Consider the following 18,912-nt stretch of genomic DNA (forward strand, 5'->3'; position numbering starts at 1 on the left):
TGAATGCACTTGCTCTTTGATATGGTTCCTAAAAAATATAAAAATTTACGGTGTTTAACGAACAAGATATTTGAATGAAAGAATTTCCCATATACATACATACATACATAAGTATGTATGGTACATAAGATTCAATCAATCCATTCGCATTTGTCTCATGCCTTTGTTAAGTTCTGTTTTTATAAAGAACTTGGTATAATTTGTCGTTCTTCATTATTAATTAATTCAAAATCTTACTAGAAGCATTTCCAATTCTTAAATTTAGAATAAAAGCAATAAAATCGTACAAAATCTGCTTTCACTGCCACCATTTTCACGCATCTTTACTGCACTAGACAGTCCTCCTTGCATCCATTCCGATTTCACTTGGCTACAAGAACACAACTAATTTGCTAACTAACCTAACGTGACACTAAATCTTACTGGAAGCCAACTTTCTGAAATTTCCTTCTCTACAAATACAACGGTAAACGAGTAATTTATGGGTAAAATTGGCAGCTGCGAAACCAAACACATGGTCACTAATTTCCAATCAGAAAAACGAATGAAAGACTAAACAAAATCAGATTTGCTTTTAGGGGCAACAACAACAATCGGAATGACCGTTGTTAGTGGTGGCTGTGCACCTGTGTTTTTGTTGTTTGTAAACCAAACGAACTGGACAGGCAACTGTACGGCTATGCAGCTAACTGGTTGTACATATGTATGTATACATATATGTTCGTACAAAAATATATCAAATGATTAGAGACAACATAAACTTTTACATACACACATACGCATATGTTATATGCACTGCAACTGTGGTTAGTTGGTTTCTCTTTTGCGTTGCATTTCGTGTAGTTTAACCGGATTCGCAAGTTGGGAGTTGACCATTTCATGCCATTATTCTAACAAAATTCCTGCCATAATCCGCTTCGAATAGTATGAATTGGAAAAATGCATGCTCTCCATATACATATGTATGTACATACAGGTGTTTACATATCTATGTACATACATATATAAATATAGGTATATATGGAAGTGTGTATGCGGTTATGTGCAACTGAAAACGCAATTTCTGCTGCAGTCACTTAAACTGTTAGATTACATGACACACTGACATGCATTCACGGCAACACCGATTACTGGTCACCGATCAAGTGGAGATGTTCCGTTTGGTCAGTAGCCGCACACTGAACGGTCACACTTTCAATGAAGATATAGTACGTACATACACATATATATTTACATATTCAGTGCAAAAATATATAGAAGTTAATATGTATAGGGTGCTTCATTTGGTACTTAAGATCTTTAACTTGACAGAGTTCATTGTTTATAACATTCGAAAAGCAGCTTTCTTCCCTTTTTGTCGAATATTTTTGAGTTTCTTCGCACAAACTTATATACAATATGCACGTATATGAGTGGGTATACCTTTAAAAATACAATACAATACTAAAATTTTAAATCGATTATTTAGATTTTTATGGAGTTACAATCTACTAAAGTGTGGTAGTTCAGTATATTCATAGTTCTCCATACCATGTCTTGATCAAATATCGAACTTGAGCGGGTCAAAAACGACCAACATTTTGGGTACAATTAAACTTTTTCTAAACACCGCTAGTTTGGAATTTTTGATTTTTTTTTGACCATAGTTCATTGTACCGACAATATCTTCTAGAGGGTGATCCATTTCGAGGTTTCCTACTTTTTTTTTAAGGAAACACCGCAACTTCAAATTTAATGGGGAATGTTTATTATCATTCGAAAGAACATTTCTTGGCATTTAATTTTTGTATATTACCTCTTTCAAATGTTGGTCGCGGCTACGTGGTCCATCCGTTGAGTCCAATTTTCGATGGTTCTGGCGAATGACACTCGTGATGCTTTGCTCCAAGGCTTTAGACTTATCCAGTGGTAACCGGCGAATGACAGGCGTGATGTTTTGCTCCAAGGCTTTAGACTTATTATATCTCCACAGGAAAGAATCTAACGGTGTGATGTCACACGATATTGGTGGCCAATCGACCGCCCCAAAACGTGAAATGATCTGTTTGCCGAAGTGTTCTCTCAATGAATCCATTCATTGATGCGATGTGTGGGAAGTGGCGCCGTCTTGTTGAAACCAAATGTCGCCGAGATCACAAGCTTCAGGAATCTAACTATTTGATTGGAGCAATAACGACGGTTACTTTCTCACCGGCATCATTTTTTGATGATGATGAAAAAATTTAGACCACAAACCACATCAAACCGTTATTTTTCTGGATGAAATGGCAGTTCTTGAATCTCTTATGGTTGCTCTTCGTCGCAGATGCCGAAATTTTGCTTGTTTACATACACTTTGAGCCAGTAATGAGTCTCACCGCTGAAAAAAATTTTACTCGAAAACGTTGAATCTTCTTGGATCTTTTCAAGCGCCCAAAAGCGAAGCGATATCGATTGGAAGGTTGAGTGGTTTCAGTTCTTGCACAAGCTGTATTTTGTACGGTTTCAATTTAAGATCTCGACGTAAAATGTGAGTCGATCTATAAGTCAGTCCGAGTTACTTCAAATGTATCTATTTTTAAAACTTAAGCTAAGCCCATAGTGAGTCGAAAAGCATACCAAGTATAGTAAAAAAATCTTCTATAGCTAAAATCTGTTAACTAACTACTTTACTTGTGCTGATTATGCCTTAGTACTTGTGGCTCTTATCAAATGTTCTAATCTGCAACAATTTCGCGGTCAAAAGAGTCTTCTTATCTAATCTATTACTGGTGATAAAGCAAATTGATTGAACATTTCCGCAATATGTACTAGCTTCCTTATGAGTTTAGGCGTCTTTTAAAAAATAAAATTCTCCGCTCGGCTTCCTCACTTCATCTTTTTTAAACGCACCGTTAAAAACTTGCTTCTAATCTCGGAGCTTTTAACGCAGTTATGGGTAACAACCTATGTCAAAATTTGAGAAGGTAATCTATCAAATAAATAATTTCTTGTACAAAAACATGATTTTGATTTTTGAAAATTCTTCGATCTGTACAATTTATTAGGAGATTTAAGCTTTGCCTCGAACAATAAGTCGTGCCATATTCCATGAAGATATCTCATAAAATAAAACGTTTTCCATGCAGGGACTTTATTTAGTTTGATTAGTTTGCGTGGCAAATATGTACATATATATTATAGTGTTCTAATGTCGGCGGTTCCAACATATGAGCAGCTTCTTAGGCAGAGAAAACAAATTGAGATCGATACCTCAAAATCTGAGAGACTAGACTAAAAATGCTTGTTGAAACCCTTAGAAGGCTTTCACTTGAGAATAATGAAACTTAGAACTAAAATAAAATCTGACAACACCTTGAGGTTTTAAACATAAATTCTTTTATTTACAGTAAACTGCTATAACAGTCTGAAGCACCCCATAAACAATACATCGTATCTATATACTACATATATACATATGTACATCTATATATATGTACATTCAGAAAATCGCATTCACACACTTGACCAATTTATTTCGTGCCATTCGTAACATATCACTCTTCGACCTCTGCCCAAACACCGTCTGCATCCTCTCGCGTCGCTTATTATAAATTTTAATGGCGATGTTGTTTTTGTATTTGCTTTCAAGTTGATCCGAAATTTTGCATTTGGTCAAAAATTTTGTTTGCAAATTATAAATCCTTCCAGCTTGTCTTCTGCGTGCCGTAAAGTTTGTGTGTGTTTTTCTTTTAAGACATTTATTTAATTTCTTTCTTCCGATATTTGTTTACCTTTTGGTTCAGCTGTTGGGTTCTGCCTCATTGTATTGTTTGCTTTAGTATAAAGTGTATTTTCGCTTTCGCATTTCCCTCAAAACCTCAATTCGTTTGATTAGTGTTTTTTTAATTGATTTAAGTTCATTTCCCTGAATTTCATTATAAATCCTTCAATTTATGCACTTCATTGAATTTTTAATAATAACAATTATGGCACTTGTGGCTTATGCAAACTTGATCGATTTGAGTTCTATGAGCCCAACTGGATTAGTCTCTTTTGATAGAGTTAGTTTTAGATTACTCCGGTATCTCTGTTTTGTTTTCGTGACACCGTTGGTTATCGAAATATGACTTGTAATTCTATATTGTCTTTGGTCGAGCTTCTTCTATGATATTAGTCGTATGTGTCTTGTAGTTAATTAACAATTGTAGATTCTACTTGTTTTAGTTTCCCTGAAAATGATGGATAGATTTGTATTATCTGCTTTTTCATGTAAGAAGTTCATAAGAAAACTTGATATCGATTGCAGGAAGACGACTATTATTAGAAATATACCTTAACTAAAATTTTAGTTTCTTTTTCAAAGGGGTTTGAACCTTTGTTCTCCAAAGTCTTCCGCTGTGCGCAAACTGATCGTATCAACGGATTGAGAAAACTAACGGGATTAGGGAGACAAGAATACATTCAAAATTACAATGCAATTTTGTTGTAAAAATTTGTTAAACGCTTAAGAAAGGCTCGGGTCGAAAGGCGAGAGAAATGTTAACAAAATACGATAGCGGTGCTTCGAAATACCCCTATGACATCGTGACAAGTGATGAATCGTGGATTTACGCCTATAAGCGCGAAAGTAAACAGCAGTCGATTGAATGCGTGTTTCAACATAAGCTGAATCCAAAAAAGGTGTTCGCTCTCGAAGCACTTAACATAAAATTCTGAGTAGTATACAACCAAAAACCAGGTAAACCAACCAAAACATGTTTTGGAGATACTATTATGAGCAAAAAATTTTGCCTAATTTTGTTCATAATTTTAAAGTTCTTGATTAATTGTTCAAAATCTATGTCGTCCTTCTTAAAGGCCCCAATACACGTGTGCGAACGTCCAACCCTCGAACAGTTGTTAAAGTAAATTTCCGTAGTGATTCACATTTAATATCGTCCGTTGACCAAGGCGGCTTCCCCTTAGCGGTCGTTTGAGTTTGCTGAATAGCCTGAAGTCACACGTAGCTACATAAATCAGGTGAATAAGGTGGTTACGGTACGATAATGGTTGAAAATTTGGCGAAAAACTCTCGAAGAATCAACTCAGTATGCGACGGTGCAATATCGTGGTGCATAAACCAACAGTTGTCAGCCCATAATTCCGGCACCTTTTTACAAAGAGTTTCGCGCAAACGACGCATAACGTTCAAATAGTATTCCTTGTTGACAGTTTGGCCGGGTGGAAAGAATTCGGAGTGCACCATACGTTGATAATCGAAGAAAACTGTCAACATAACCGTCGTCTAATCGTCGATTTTTAAATACCAATTCCTTTATTTAATAAAGCAATTTTCGACGATTAAAAAAATAATTTTTTTCTCGAATCCCGAAATATAAAAGGTAACCTACGTACATATGTATATAATGTATATAATGTTCTTGCATTAATTTAATTTATTTCATTTATTTATTCATTTTTTTTTAATTTTCTTATTTGCCAATAATATATTATTTTTTGATTTACCACTTTTCCATTTCACTTTAATTCTTTACATTTGTCTCACTTTCGCCTTTTCTTGACAGATCACGCGTGAGTCGTCTCAAGCTATTATATTATTTTTGTTCAGTATTATTTGGCATATCTACCCACCTGTTGCACCGTTATTTAGCCATTTGCTTTTATTTCTTATACCATCATTGCACATTCAGTTCAATCATAAATCTCTTGAGCACGAAATGTCAGAAAAAAACCGTTTTTTACTCAACACACATTTTTAATTCGCTGGCATTATTTAGCATTTTACTATTATTGCTATTATTATTAGTTTTTTAATGCTTCCTTTACGACTAATTTATTTAATAAAAGCTTCGTGTTTGCTTATAGCGGCGCATTGAAGCTCAGTCCTCGTGTTTGAGAAGTAAATATACGATACGTGGCTTCGTACATATGTACATATATTTACTTCATGTAGGTTTATAAATTTATATACATACATACATACATATGTATGTGTAAGTGTTTGCTAGTAGCGTGATTTTTTCTTCTTATTTAATTTTCTTTTGCTCTTCTATTAATTCAATTAGTTACGTGTGAATTATTATTTGACGCGACTGCATCTACTGGTCTGATGATTCCAGCTCATGAGTTGAGTGTATGTTTGTACACACTATCATGCCTGTCTCTCATATTTATAACAGACAAATAGCTAATCGCATAACGGTGATAAAAACACAATGGAATTTTGTGCATAAAAAAAAATTATTTCTACAGCCCGAAGGTGGGAGGGGGAGTTGGTGATGGAGCTGTTGTTGCGGTTGGAACTCATTCAAAACATATTCGATAAAGAAAAACCACATTTAATAGCAATGATTATTTGTTGTATATTTTTTTTCTTTTGGAAATGCTTCAGAAAATCTGTGTTAATTGCAATTGGCAAATAAATACCTAAGCATGTTTGCAAATATTTGTAAGAACGAGCTTACACGCTTAGTCATCGCAACGGAAAATCCGTAATTATCTTGTTTTCTGCTCTGTTTTTCTTCTTCTAAGTTTGAAATTCCTCATCTGTCACATGTTTTGTCATTCTGCGGAGCTTGTCATATGAAATATTTGTAGAGTGACTGTTAATTACTTTATAGCTTCCGATGTAAAACACAATCCGCTTAATTTTTTTTTAAGAAAAAGTAACTGTTTCTTCAACCAAGTATTTTATTTTGCCAATTAGTTGTGTATAGTAATCACTAAGCACTCAATCCTAATGAATTTGTGTTTTCTGAAGAGGATCTCAAAATTAGAGTGCAATAAACTTTGATTTAAAAACTTCGAAATATCGGGGAAAGGTTAAGTTACCAAATATTTAATATTAATTTATAAATATATGAGTCTCATAAAGGCCTTTAGGTCTTCGATTAACTCTTCTATATACCGTTCCTAAAGTATTCTTCCAAGTTTTAGAAACGGCAGGGCAAAGTGTGAAAATGAAGTACAAGAACCTTGGCGGGCTTGTAACCACTATTAACTTGTGAAAGATTTGTCATTAACCTTGACCTTCAATTCCTATAAAATTTAGAAATTACACTGAGTATACACTGGGATAACGAGCAATTTGTGAAATAACTCATAACAAGTTACCGCTGTGTTTAGGCATAAAGTATACCTTTAATAGATGATTTTAAACTCATATGTTTTGTTAGACCTCCACTCATAAATACTTTCCTATTGTAACATAAGAAATATCTCAATATACCGCTAACTGTTTCAATTATTGTTGGTTCCAGCAATTTTTGATGTTTCATATTGTCATCTATAATTGACTTTTAACTGACTAGTAGATCCTAGAGTATTATTTCTGGAAACAATACTGTTCGATGATTGATACTTTTGCCTTTACTTGCGCACTCTGTTCATTCTTTTTGAATTAAGCAATAACTTCTTTAAGAAGGTACTTTTTTCAATAGCCTTTTTTTGACAGATCACGCGTGAGTTGTCTCAAGCTATTATATTATTTTTGTTCAGTATTATTTGGCATTTCATCATGGAAAGAATTACGCCTTTGCAATTACGATTTGTCGCATTTTACGTAGAAATTTTAAATTAAAAGCGTAAAAAATCTAGGTTGTAAAAGAACTTAAACCGCTCGACCTTTCCAAGCGACATCGCTTCAAAGAAGATCCGACGTTTTCGAGCCAAATTTTCTTCAGCATTGAGGCAAAATTGCTGCATTTAGCACGAAGAGCAGCCTGAAGAGATTCAAGAGCTGTCATTTCATTCACAAAAAAAGCAACTGTTTGGCGGCCGGTGGAATCTGCAGTCCATATTTCTTCCAAAAAGGTGCCGGTGAGAATGTAACCGTCAATGGCGACTTTTATCGCGCCACAATAACCGACACCATTTGATTTCAACAACGGCGTCACTTCCCTCAAATCGCACCAATCAATGGATTTATTGAGAGAACATCTGATCACTAATAATTTCACGTTTTGGACCGGTCGATTGGCCACCCAGATCATGTGACTTTTTCATGTGGGGATATGTACAAGTATATGCTAAAGTCGTTGCGGACAATCTCACTTCGATTAAGTTCTTGAAGCAAAACATCACGCGTGTCATTCGCCAGTTACTCATCGGATGAACCATCTGAGACGTAGCTTCGGCCAACATTTGAAAGAGATAATCATCAAAAATTAAATGTTAAAGAATGTTCTTTCAAATAATAACCATAACATTCCCCATTAAATTTGAAGTTCTGTATTTTTTCCTTAAAAAAGCAGGGAATCTCGAATTGGATCACCTCTTATTATCTTATATTGAATTCAAAAAGACAATTTTGTTGCTACTTTTCCATTTACAAGTACAAATTTAATGCACCAAAAAGTGCCGATTCAAACACGAGTTTATTTTGATTTAAACCAGTTGATTGTTTGATTTCCTACTCTTCATATCACACGTATATATTTATACATTTACATATACATATGTATATATATACATATACATACATATATATAGTATATATTACAAAATCGTAAGCGAATGTCATAAATCATATATTTATGTAAGTAATTATCTCATCGCGAGCAGTTCTGTTATATTCTAAAAATGAAAACAGTTACACATACATACATACACACCTGTGTAGATACCTACTCTCGAATACCTAATTGTATATTTATGTATGTTAAATAGTATACTGAATGCAACGTGAATGCCGGCTACGAATCCAAATGAAGCGCTGCGAAACGGTTCAACGCTGTTGTGTGCCCGACCAGCAGACCAACTGGCACTCTACTAATTGATTACATCACGATTGCTAAATAATTGTTGTATTTGTTAATGTTGTTTGCTTACACCAAGAAATTGTGAAAATCAAGCTTGCGTAGAATAGCCAACGGCATGCTTAGACTGAAAGTTATTAAAACTCGTCCCACAATTCTCCGTCTCCGGTGGTTGCTGAGAAATATCATTAGTCGGTTAGACATTCACGCTAACAGACTTTTCCACACTCACAAGCAATAAGTATGTGTTTTGCTGTTATTAAGTTTGGACTTCTTTGAGCTTAAGCTTAGTGCGCGCTCGCGCCAGTTGCCAGTAACCTCTGAACAATAAAGACCAAATGGCAAGCAAGAAGCACAACAAAATATAATCAACGAAAGTATTAAGCTTTTTCTATGCTGTTGTTCGACATGTGAACAATAATTATGCTAAGGTGGGTTGATAAGTTCGTGCGCTAAGAGTTTTAAAACATAGCTTCTGTATACTCCGATTTTTCAATATTTTGAATAAAAATTAATGGTTTTACGAGCTTTTAGCGCCAAGCCAAGCCAAAGATCCTATTGATATCATTTTATCTCAGATCTTAGTAATAATACTAATCGCGTCATACATGTCATATATGTCTCCATCCATAAGTCGGGTCCTGGAAAGATCTGTTCAGTAACTTTCTTAAAACTGTGAGCAATTTGTGTTACAAGAGAACTCGTGTGTTTACATATAGATATAACGAATTCCCGAACTTTCTACATAACATAAGTTTCCTGATAAGAAGTACTGTTAGAACAGTCAAGTCAATAAGTCAAAAAATTTTGGGAGTGCGCATTGTATATACCGTTTTTTCTTCTTCTTTGGCATTACTACCGAGGGTCGGTCTGTGCCGAGAACACGAAACTTCGCCAGTTGCCTATATTATTTTCGAGTTGGCCTAACCAGGCGATCGTTGAATTTGTATCCATTGTCCATTGTATTATATCCATGTCGCTTATGCAGTTCTTGGTTCCATCTTCTTCCATACTTATCACTTACGCGGACGGCTCCAAAGATCTCGCGAAGAACAGTTCCCCCGATTGCTTTTTCATCTCGGGTCATCATCATCATGGCTACGCTGTCCATATCAACTGCATACCCTAATAGCATTGTACTTTCAATGTAGCCAGCGCCACTGAGGTTCAGATTAGCGGCACGTATTACTTTGTCCAGAGAAATCACTTGTCTAAAACTTCGTTTGGTATCGAACGGCGCGGAGAGGTCGTTGCTGATATTAACTGAGCTGAAACTTAACTTGTGCTAAACGTGATTCTGCATAGCCGTATGAGTTTCGCAGGGATACCAACTTAGACATGGCGTCGAAAAGGCAGCTCCTATCAGTGCTGTTAAGAGTGGTTTTGGAATCGACAAAAATGTGATAGGTGTCGATCTGTTTGTCAACCGTGTTTAGGAATATCAAAATTGCCCACATAAGAATCTCAAAATTAATAAATATTCCAACAATTCACGCTCTCATCGATCAATGTCAAAACTTCAATTATGGAACATTTGCAGGCTGAGTAGTTTTTCTAAAAATTGTCTAGTTCAGAGTCCTTAGGGTTTAAAAAAATTGTCCCACTTCAGAAAGACTTGTTGGTTGAACATTTATACAAGAAAAAAGAGTAATCAAGGTATAATTAAATAATTTTTACAGGATAGCCGATACTTCTGAAAACAACAGGATCTACAAGGACGGACGGGGTCCGCTTTTGTTGCGTTCAACTCTTTCTTCCTTTTTCAATCGTAAATTCTCTCTCTACAAGTGTTAAAGTAATGAATGCAACCATTTGAACTCGATTTAAGCTTTGCTATATCATTAAACCTTCGACTCAGAACTTATTCGCCCCCACGTAACAGGAAAAGAAACGTTATTGGCAACATAAGTATATTGATATAAATAACGAAAATAAGCTAAAAAGTTACATTTACAAAACACTTAAAGAACTAGCTGAAAAGAGAGACCAACATGCGCTCGAACGAAGCTAATACGGTCTACATAGAAATATATACGAAAGTAGAAACGACTAATAGCAAAACTTAAATACCTCTGAGTGGAAATGAAAACCGTGCAAATCACCTGCTATTCCAGTTTTACACACAATAACTCAAAAACAAAGTTGTTGTGTCACAGTGATCCGCGCTGACACGAGCGACAGAGCTCTGCAGCACGGAGTGGAGCTTAAATAATTTAGTCAGCAGCAGCGATTAAGTAAAAAAAAGCGCAAAACACAGCGAAGAACCTGAGCAGCAACTGCAAATTAGAGTCTCTAACTCTTTGCCGCCGCACCGGTTACTCATGTCTGCCAGAGCCCAAACAATCAGCGAAGGCACTGAGCGAACTAATAGGATTAAATTATTACAAAATGCACAACGTGTTGGAGAAACCGGTACGAACGAGTTGTTAAATGGGCGAAAAAATGTGTAGAACTATTACAAAAATAACGTTTACTGCAAGTACTTAAGCAGCAACAATTACTGATATTTACAAAAAAGTATATAGTAAACAAGTGGCACAGCTATTAGTAACAAAAAATCACAATCTTGCTGCTGTTAATTATTGGAGAATTAGTACATTTCAAGCTTACGTGCCGATATCTTTTTAAGAAAATCGGTTTGTGTAATGAATGTCATATTATTTTTTTGCCTCACTGTAACATTTTTTACAGTTATGATAAGCAGATAATTAGCTTAGTTTTTTGGGAGGCGTTTCGGTGACACGTGCCCATGATTATTGTTTTGGTATGCCGTTGATTCGCAGAAATATTTGTTTCGAAATGTTGAGGTATGTTTAAGAACTTCTAGAAAATACTTTGGAATTTAGAGACGACATTACTGATTTTTGACATACATACATATGTATATCTTCTGGATACCGCATCAAAGTGAAAATATTTCAGTATTTTTTATGTATACTAGTTGTTTAATCAATACTTCATTCTCACAGAGATGTAAGAATATGAAGATTTTCCGGTCATGAAAAACCTTTGCCCTGACTGTGAGATAGCGGCAAAAAATTCTTTACCCTTGTCTTAGAGTACTAACCTTAAAAAGAAAACCGTCAACATTTTATTACATTTCATCTTATCGTTCTCGAGTTATTGGTCTTAAGCTGACTCGGTTTTTTTTGTTTACAGTGGTAAGAAAAATTTCGTGGGTCTTGCAAAACAACGTTGATGCAATGAAATGATTTATTTAGGATTATGTAAAATCTGTTCGGCATAAAATATTTACGAATGTGAATGCTTAGCAGGTGATTATTTCAAGCTAAAGCTGTGGTTTTTATAGTTTGTGCCATGACCGAATAATTAAAGAAATTACACAAAATTCACTAGATTTTGCCCCAGCACTATTTCCTCTTCCGCAGACTCAAAGATTGGTTCATTACAAAGGATTTGAGGAAATCAGGAGGTCAAAATGGAAACAGACGCCTACTTTGAAGGTTTGGAAGCTTTACACTTCCGCCTCGGTATCAAAAAAGTTGAAAGACCGTTACAACAATGTCATTTCCTTAAAGCCTATGGTTTAGTTGGCGATTTTTTCAAAGAAACAAACCATATTTTCATAAAAAACGTTTGAGTACTAGTAAATCATGACATCACAGAGAAATTGTTCAAGTCGGCCCACAATAGCATTTGTCATATAAACTGAACGATTTGAATCAAGCCCTTTGTATTATCATATTTATTTTCTCATTTGACAAAGTATCTTCACGAAATTTGATATGGTTTACTGTCCGAAGCAACGGTACAACCTCCGAAGAAATTGTTCATTTGTGGGAAATTTTTTCATTTGATGTGGTATCGTTACGAACCTTAAGACATTATTATTCGAGGTAATGCAATAATATCTGAAAAAATTGTTCAGATCGGACAACAACTACGCATAGCTGCCATACAAACCGACCGAACCAAATTTATTTCTCTTTTATTTGTGAAGGGTATTCCAACTTCTGTGCAACCGAAGTTAAGGTTTTTTCTTGTTATTATATTCCTTTATATTGCTGTGCTGTGCACACATATACATATATAGATATGTACTATATGTGTGCATATGCATGTTTATGTGTGAGGAAGCAACCGGAATAGTTCTCAGCACAGATAATTTTTACTCTCACAGAGCAAATTAAATTGAATCGGTTTTGGTTCGTTCCGTTGCACGATAAATGAAAAGATATGAAACATTTGTTTTCGTTCTATGCTGCTGGCTACATCGGGGTTTCACTTCAGTCACTGGAAACGAGTGCGAAAAGAACGTTTACAAATATTAATGTGTATATTTGTACTATGTATTTATATACATATGTATATGTTCATATATTTATATAAGTACTATTATACTGCACTGTGCGTTTAAGCCTTCATCTAGTACGCTATACCGCGTACTAAACAATATTAAATTCTGAAGTAAATAAAAATCTAATTTTGACATTTTATTGACAGATGAAAGCCGATCATGCACTGCTAAGTTGTAAAAAAATATTTTTTATTTAATTTTATAAACTAATAGGTATAACTACCGTATTAATATTTAAAAAGCATTGTTCTTGCATATTCATAACATTACATAAGACATAACATTAACACCGTTTGACTCTAGTCGAACAATCAGTTGTCATAGTTGAACACACCATTCACCTTAACAAGCAATATATTATCGATATTAGCGGCACTTAAAGGATTTTGTTTATCAGCGAAAATATATTGGAAGGCTGCAGTCAAACGTTCGGTACTGACTTCGGAGCATGGTATCGCCAATATTAGATATGCCATATCCATTAACGTATTATGTTGATAAAACCAAAAATCAATTATATTCGCGTCCAACGGCAGTCTAGGTTGTCGCTCGTATAGTGTAATTTCGGCATCTAAATACGAAACAGGCGCCGATGAAGGTTCGGTATCTAAATTTTGTAAAAATTCAACAAACGATTTTGCAGTGTGGCTTGATGTCGGTCGTTCCTGTGCGGTGCTTGTCATTTCGGCCATTAAACTGTCATTCGTTTCCGAAATAGTCGTATCACCTTTCAGTGTGCTTACGCGATTATATAGCGTGGTTATATATTGTTTAGCACGCGATTTCTGCGTCGCATCGAGACAGACGCGTATGCGTGGATCCAAAAACACGGCCGTATTGAATATTTCCATCTCAAGTAATTTAGTTTTTTGCATGTTCAAAGCATCAATAAGTGATTTCGCCATTTTATTATTGGGTAAATTTTCCAATTCAAATACTATGTTCATAATAACTGTATATAGTTCACTATAGCATAATTGCTCCTTTTGTAATTTCTTTGTTGCTTTATAAAGTGGTTTTAGAACTGCCAACAATTCCTTAACAAAACACCATTCCTCGGTATTTAGATATAAAGTTACATTAGTTGGTAACATATCGGGTAATTTTTCCAGAAATTCATACATAGTGGTACAATCGTTTCGTTTCTTTTCACAACTGGCAGATCCAAAAATTTGACAAACATCTGGTGTGCCCAGCTCCTTCATTAGTGTGCCACATTTATTTAGATTTTTCTCAATCTCCGGGTTTTGTAAAATGTCATCAACACAAAGTTGTAGCGTTTGTGTGCCACTCAGTACACTGGTTATATTGTATGAGGTCAAATCTGTTTCCTCCAGCCATTCTTCGAAACTGCTATCAAAACCACTTTCCTTTTTTATCGTTTTATGATTAAATGTCTCGTCACCACCTAAAACACTATGCAAATCCTCATTCAACTCTTTAACCGCATCTAATATGGTGTTATCGTTGCTTGTTATCGCTAAGATCTCTTGTATATTAATCGAATATTCGTTTAAAACTTCCATTATCAGCGTTTTCACATATTCACTTGTATATCCCCTCTGTAGCTCCTTTATGGCCAACGATTTAATTTGTATGCTTCTTTCTTTGATGTATTGCACATTAATGCCGAGCAGGGTAATATCTTCTCTAGTTGCCATATCGATTTTCAAAGAAAATAAACTTCCACTTAAATCATCTCGTATTTCTGCCCGCAATTTGTGCGCATAACTGCTTATCATTTCGAGTACACTGTTTCGATTCACACTCATGTTCAGCGTAGCGAAAGCCGGTTCGGCCAACACTTTGAAGGCACGATCCTCTAGCATACCTAGCGGTCGTTCGCATTTTGTAAAAAACTCCACTATCGCCAATTCAATTTTCGACTTTTTGCGTGAACACTTTTGACGCATTTCGTGGCGTGTTTCTGCACTTTTTGCTATGTCCCCGTTACATTTACTTGCGTTCTTCTGTTCTATATACGAGTTGTATATGACTGGATGCATCAGGCGCAAATGTCGTTGTATATTGGCGGCATGCCCACTTAACACCCTTTTTTTACATGCACCATAATTGCAAATAACTTGATTGAGTTCGTTTTTTCCTAACATCTGTCGCAAAAGTTCATTTTTTGGACGAGGCATTTTATTTTATTTATTTTTTCTTAAATCACTTATAAAAGACGTTTCGTTCACAAAAGTCGAATGAACACTACAAGCAAATTAAGTTATTTGCATTTCTTTGTGTTCACATTCCATACGTTTCCGAGCGCGTACGCATATGAAAAGAAACAGAAAATGTTTTGTTTGTGTGTGTTATCTCATGCATTAAAGCATCAGAGAACGTAAAGCAATGAGAAGGTGCTCATTTTATTGCTTTACGCTCTCTGGTACTATTCCGTTCTTGTACGAACAGTAGGCATTTATTTAGAATTGGATATGTATGTATATGTATGTCTCTCACATCTCGATTATCGCAAATAGTTATAAGGGCATTTGTTCGTAAAAAGAACGGTTTGAAATCCCCTCTCTCCCTCTGTTTTCGAAATGAAACACCAAAAGTTCTTCTAGTCTCAATCAACTTTTTTTGTATCTACTGTTTAACACTTTTCACGAACAATAGATTTTAAGGAACATATGTATGCACAACTTGTCTACGATTCTAAAGATATTTCGTACATACAATTCCATCTATAACTATACACTCGTGGCCATACAAAGCTTACCACTCAAAGTTGTGCATATTTGACAACACTTTATAACGGTATAGAAATTCTTTAATTAGAAATGAGTTAATGACATTTTTTTTATCAAAAATTAAAAACAAAACACATTCAGCTATAGAAAGAATCATTTGAAAGTTAATGAGCTTTTCAAAATGACCTCGAAATGTAAGAGACTGACATTCGACGAAATTTTGGTATTTTTTATTTTTTTAATTTAATTTCATTCACACTATAATTGTAATTAATGTTATATTTGTTTTGTTTTTTTTTTAATTGAAACACGAAGTTTAGTCGCGGTATTACTTGAAAAACAATAAAATCGGCCGCTTTTGTATAAACACAGAAAAGCTAGTTTGTGTTTTGCTCATTAAACTTAATAAATTAAAAACTATAATTATGTTTAGATAACATAATAGAGCTTATTTATGCTTACTAAAAACATACTAAAAAATAAATTTGAAGAAAATTCCGGACGAACGAAAAAACCTGAAACAAAGTTTAGTGTTAAGCTTTGCGTGGCCACGAGTGTACATACTTACATATGTCAAGGGAAATAGATACAATCAGATACGACAGAATAGATACGATCAGATCAATATCAAGACATATTTCTGATGATCTCCACATAAAAGCTTTCCGACGGGCAACTGGTATTTTTTATTGACAACGCGCAAGCAAATTGTAGCAAATTTGATTTTGACAGCTACAAAAAAAATGTCACTGTGATAAAAAAAAATACAAATTCCACGCAAAAAATTTAAAAAATTGTTCAAAGTTGTCACCATACAGCTGCCGAAATGGTTTGGTGCGGAGTCTCTTGTAAACGCAATAAACTTCTTCACTTCTATGAAAAAGGGTTAAAACAGGGCAAAAGTGCACCAGAAGGTTTTTGAAAACTCAGTAACTCTCTTCAATGGAGAGCACTGGATCGTTCAACAAGATTCTGTTGCAATATACAAATCGAAAACCACCGAGCATTGGCTGAAAAGCAATATTTATGCAAATGATTGGTCGTCTGCAAGTACAGGTTTAAATCCTTTATACTATGTACATCTGTAGTCAGTGTGGAAGAACATGACCTGTGGTATATCCCACAGACATTTGGAGAAACTCGAAATTTTTTCGATTGCATCTATACAATTTGCATGTTATGAGATCTGCGAATAGCAGTATGGAGAAAAGTTTTAACATTGTAGAGGATTGGATAAGGATATAGTTTTAATATGAGCCTTAAAGCATAAAAAACTGATTTTGACCACTTACTTTAGCCCTCAAATGCTTATTGACGGCTATACATTATTTGCAATACAAACCGTAATTATCTCAACTGCGAAAAAACTCCTGTAAATTCACTGATGACATGATCAATATCTGCTACTATAAGTAGCTTTCTTTTTAATGAACTAGATATGTAGGTATGTACATAAAATTTTACACTCTTGCAACATGTTGCTACAGAGAATAATAGTTTTTTTCACCTAACGGTTGTTTGTAACACCTAAAACTCATCGTGTAAGATACATAATACTCAGAATAAAGAGACGAGCTCGAATCCGGTTGACTGTCTGTCCATATGTCCGTCTGTGTAAGCTGTAAAAAATTAGATATCTTGGCGGATGTGGCTAAGAAGTTTTAAAATCTGGGCGGGGCCCCGCCCTCTAATTTTTGTTTAATGAAAATATCTTCTAAATCAGTTAAATAAGTTACGAAAACCAAATTCGCTCAAAACAAATTCGTAAAAATTAATGAAAATGGAAGATAACCCAGTCCACTTCCCATATAACGGTACAGTTAAAAACTACTAAAAGTACGATAAATCAATGACAGAGACTTTAAATTTTACCAGCAAGATGGTATGAGAGAGATTGATAGGGGTCGGGGTAAAAACTGGACTATGGGCGTGGCACCCCAAGTTTTAGGTGGAATCACATATAAATGAACTAAAATGGCGAAATCGGACTGCAATCACACCTACTCCTCATATAACACAATTTTACACAATGAAGAAGCACTTAATACCATATAATGGGATAAAACTTGGCACGAATAATGCTTTAGAGTATGTCACCTAGTGATTCAAATCTAACAAAAACTGTTCAAGCCCCTAGCTACCGAATATTTGGACCCCCAGTATACAATTGCAATTCAGAAATAATCTTTTCCTGACAATGGCATGCTTGTGTTTAAAAAATACCGCATATGTCGGCCAACGTGTGAGTGACTTTACTCTATATGATTGATGATTTTATGTAAGATTCCTGAAGGTACGTCTTAGGGAATATTTTATTAGTATGTGGCATCTTAATATTATCTTCGGTGGCACCCGTACTTGCCTCTTCCGTACTTGTTTTCGATATTTTTCCAAAAAACACTTTTATTTGCACTTTCAATATGGCGCAACTGCCAACTATGCGGCACTATAAACTTTATGCCGACTCTGCTGGCATTGCCGACAAAGTGGTTAGACAGTTTTATGCGCTGCGGGGGTGAAATTAGATATTAAGTTGGTCAAAAAGTTTGCACCCAACTTGTTTACTTCCTGTCAGGTTTTTAGTAAGTTGAACAATTTTAAAGATGCTGTAAAGTTTGTAAAACTTTTGCTTTCGGTGTGAATGTGTTATAATAACCTTATTGAGTTAAATGAACAGTAGGTGTACGTTTGGCAAATGGCAAATGAAATTTTAAGTTATGTTTGAAAAGAGCAGAAAAACATGTGGCGATGAAATATGGTGCATTTTAGTCAAGGGTTATAAGAGGAAAGCAGGGGTTACTCGTATAACCACTTGAAAGTCAGAAAAAAATATTTTTTTTTGTGCATATACATAGTATTGTTTGAATAAGCGTAGTATTTAATAAATAAATAAAAATAATCTAAATTTACAGAATTTAATGCACTCTAATAATTGATCGCATAAGCGATTTATTCTGAAAAAATTTGGATTCCCTTGATCCCATAATTCTCTACGAAAAAAAGTAAAAATATATCAATAAAAAAAATCGAAATTGTTTTCAAGAATCTCATTACTTGACAAAAATTTGGTTAAAGCTTTGGGAGTCATTACACTAAATTCTTATAAATATGCTCATATTCCGATCGAGATCAACTTCAAATTTTCGAACAATACTCTGAAATAATGGCTGATCCATTTCGA

General features: G+C 34.8%; 2 protein-coding genes across 2 annotated transcripts in view; one reads left to right on the forward strand and one right to left on the reverse strand.

Annotated features, from left to right (window-relative positions):
- The window catches only part of LOC126761719 (protein phosphatase 1 regulatory subunit 16A), a 110,284-nt gene that overhangs the window by 3,202 nt on the left and 88,170 nt on the right, over positions 1 to 18,912 (forward strand). The window lies entirely within an intron of this gene.
- LOC126761722 (uncharacterized) lies at positions 13,203 to 15,232 on the reverse strand. The gene has a single exon (XM_050478096.1). The coding sequence runs from the start codon at positions 15,177 to 15,179 to the stop codon at positions 13,347 to 13,349; it is 1,833 nt and encodes a 610-aa protein (XP_050334053.1). The 5' UTR covers positions 15,180 to 15,232; the 3' UTR covers positions 13,203 to 13,346.

The sequence above is a fragment of the Bactrocera neohumeralis genome, chromosome 6, assembly GCF_024586455.1.
Source record: "Bactrocera neohumeralis isolate Rockhampton chromosome 6, APGP_CSIRO_Bneo_wtdbg2-racon-allhic-juicebox.fasta_v2, whole genome shotgun sequence".
Taxonomy (NCBI): Eukaryota; Metazoa; Arthropoda; class Insecta; order Diptera; family Tephritidae; genus Bactrocera; species Bactrocera neohumeralis.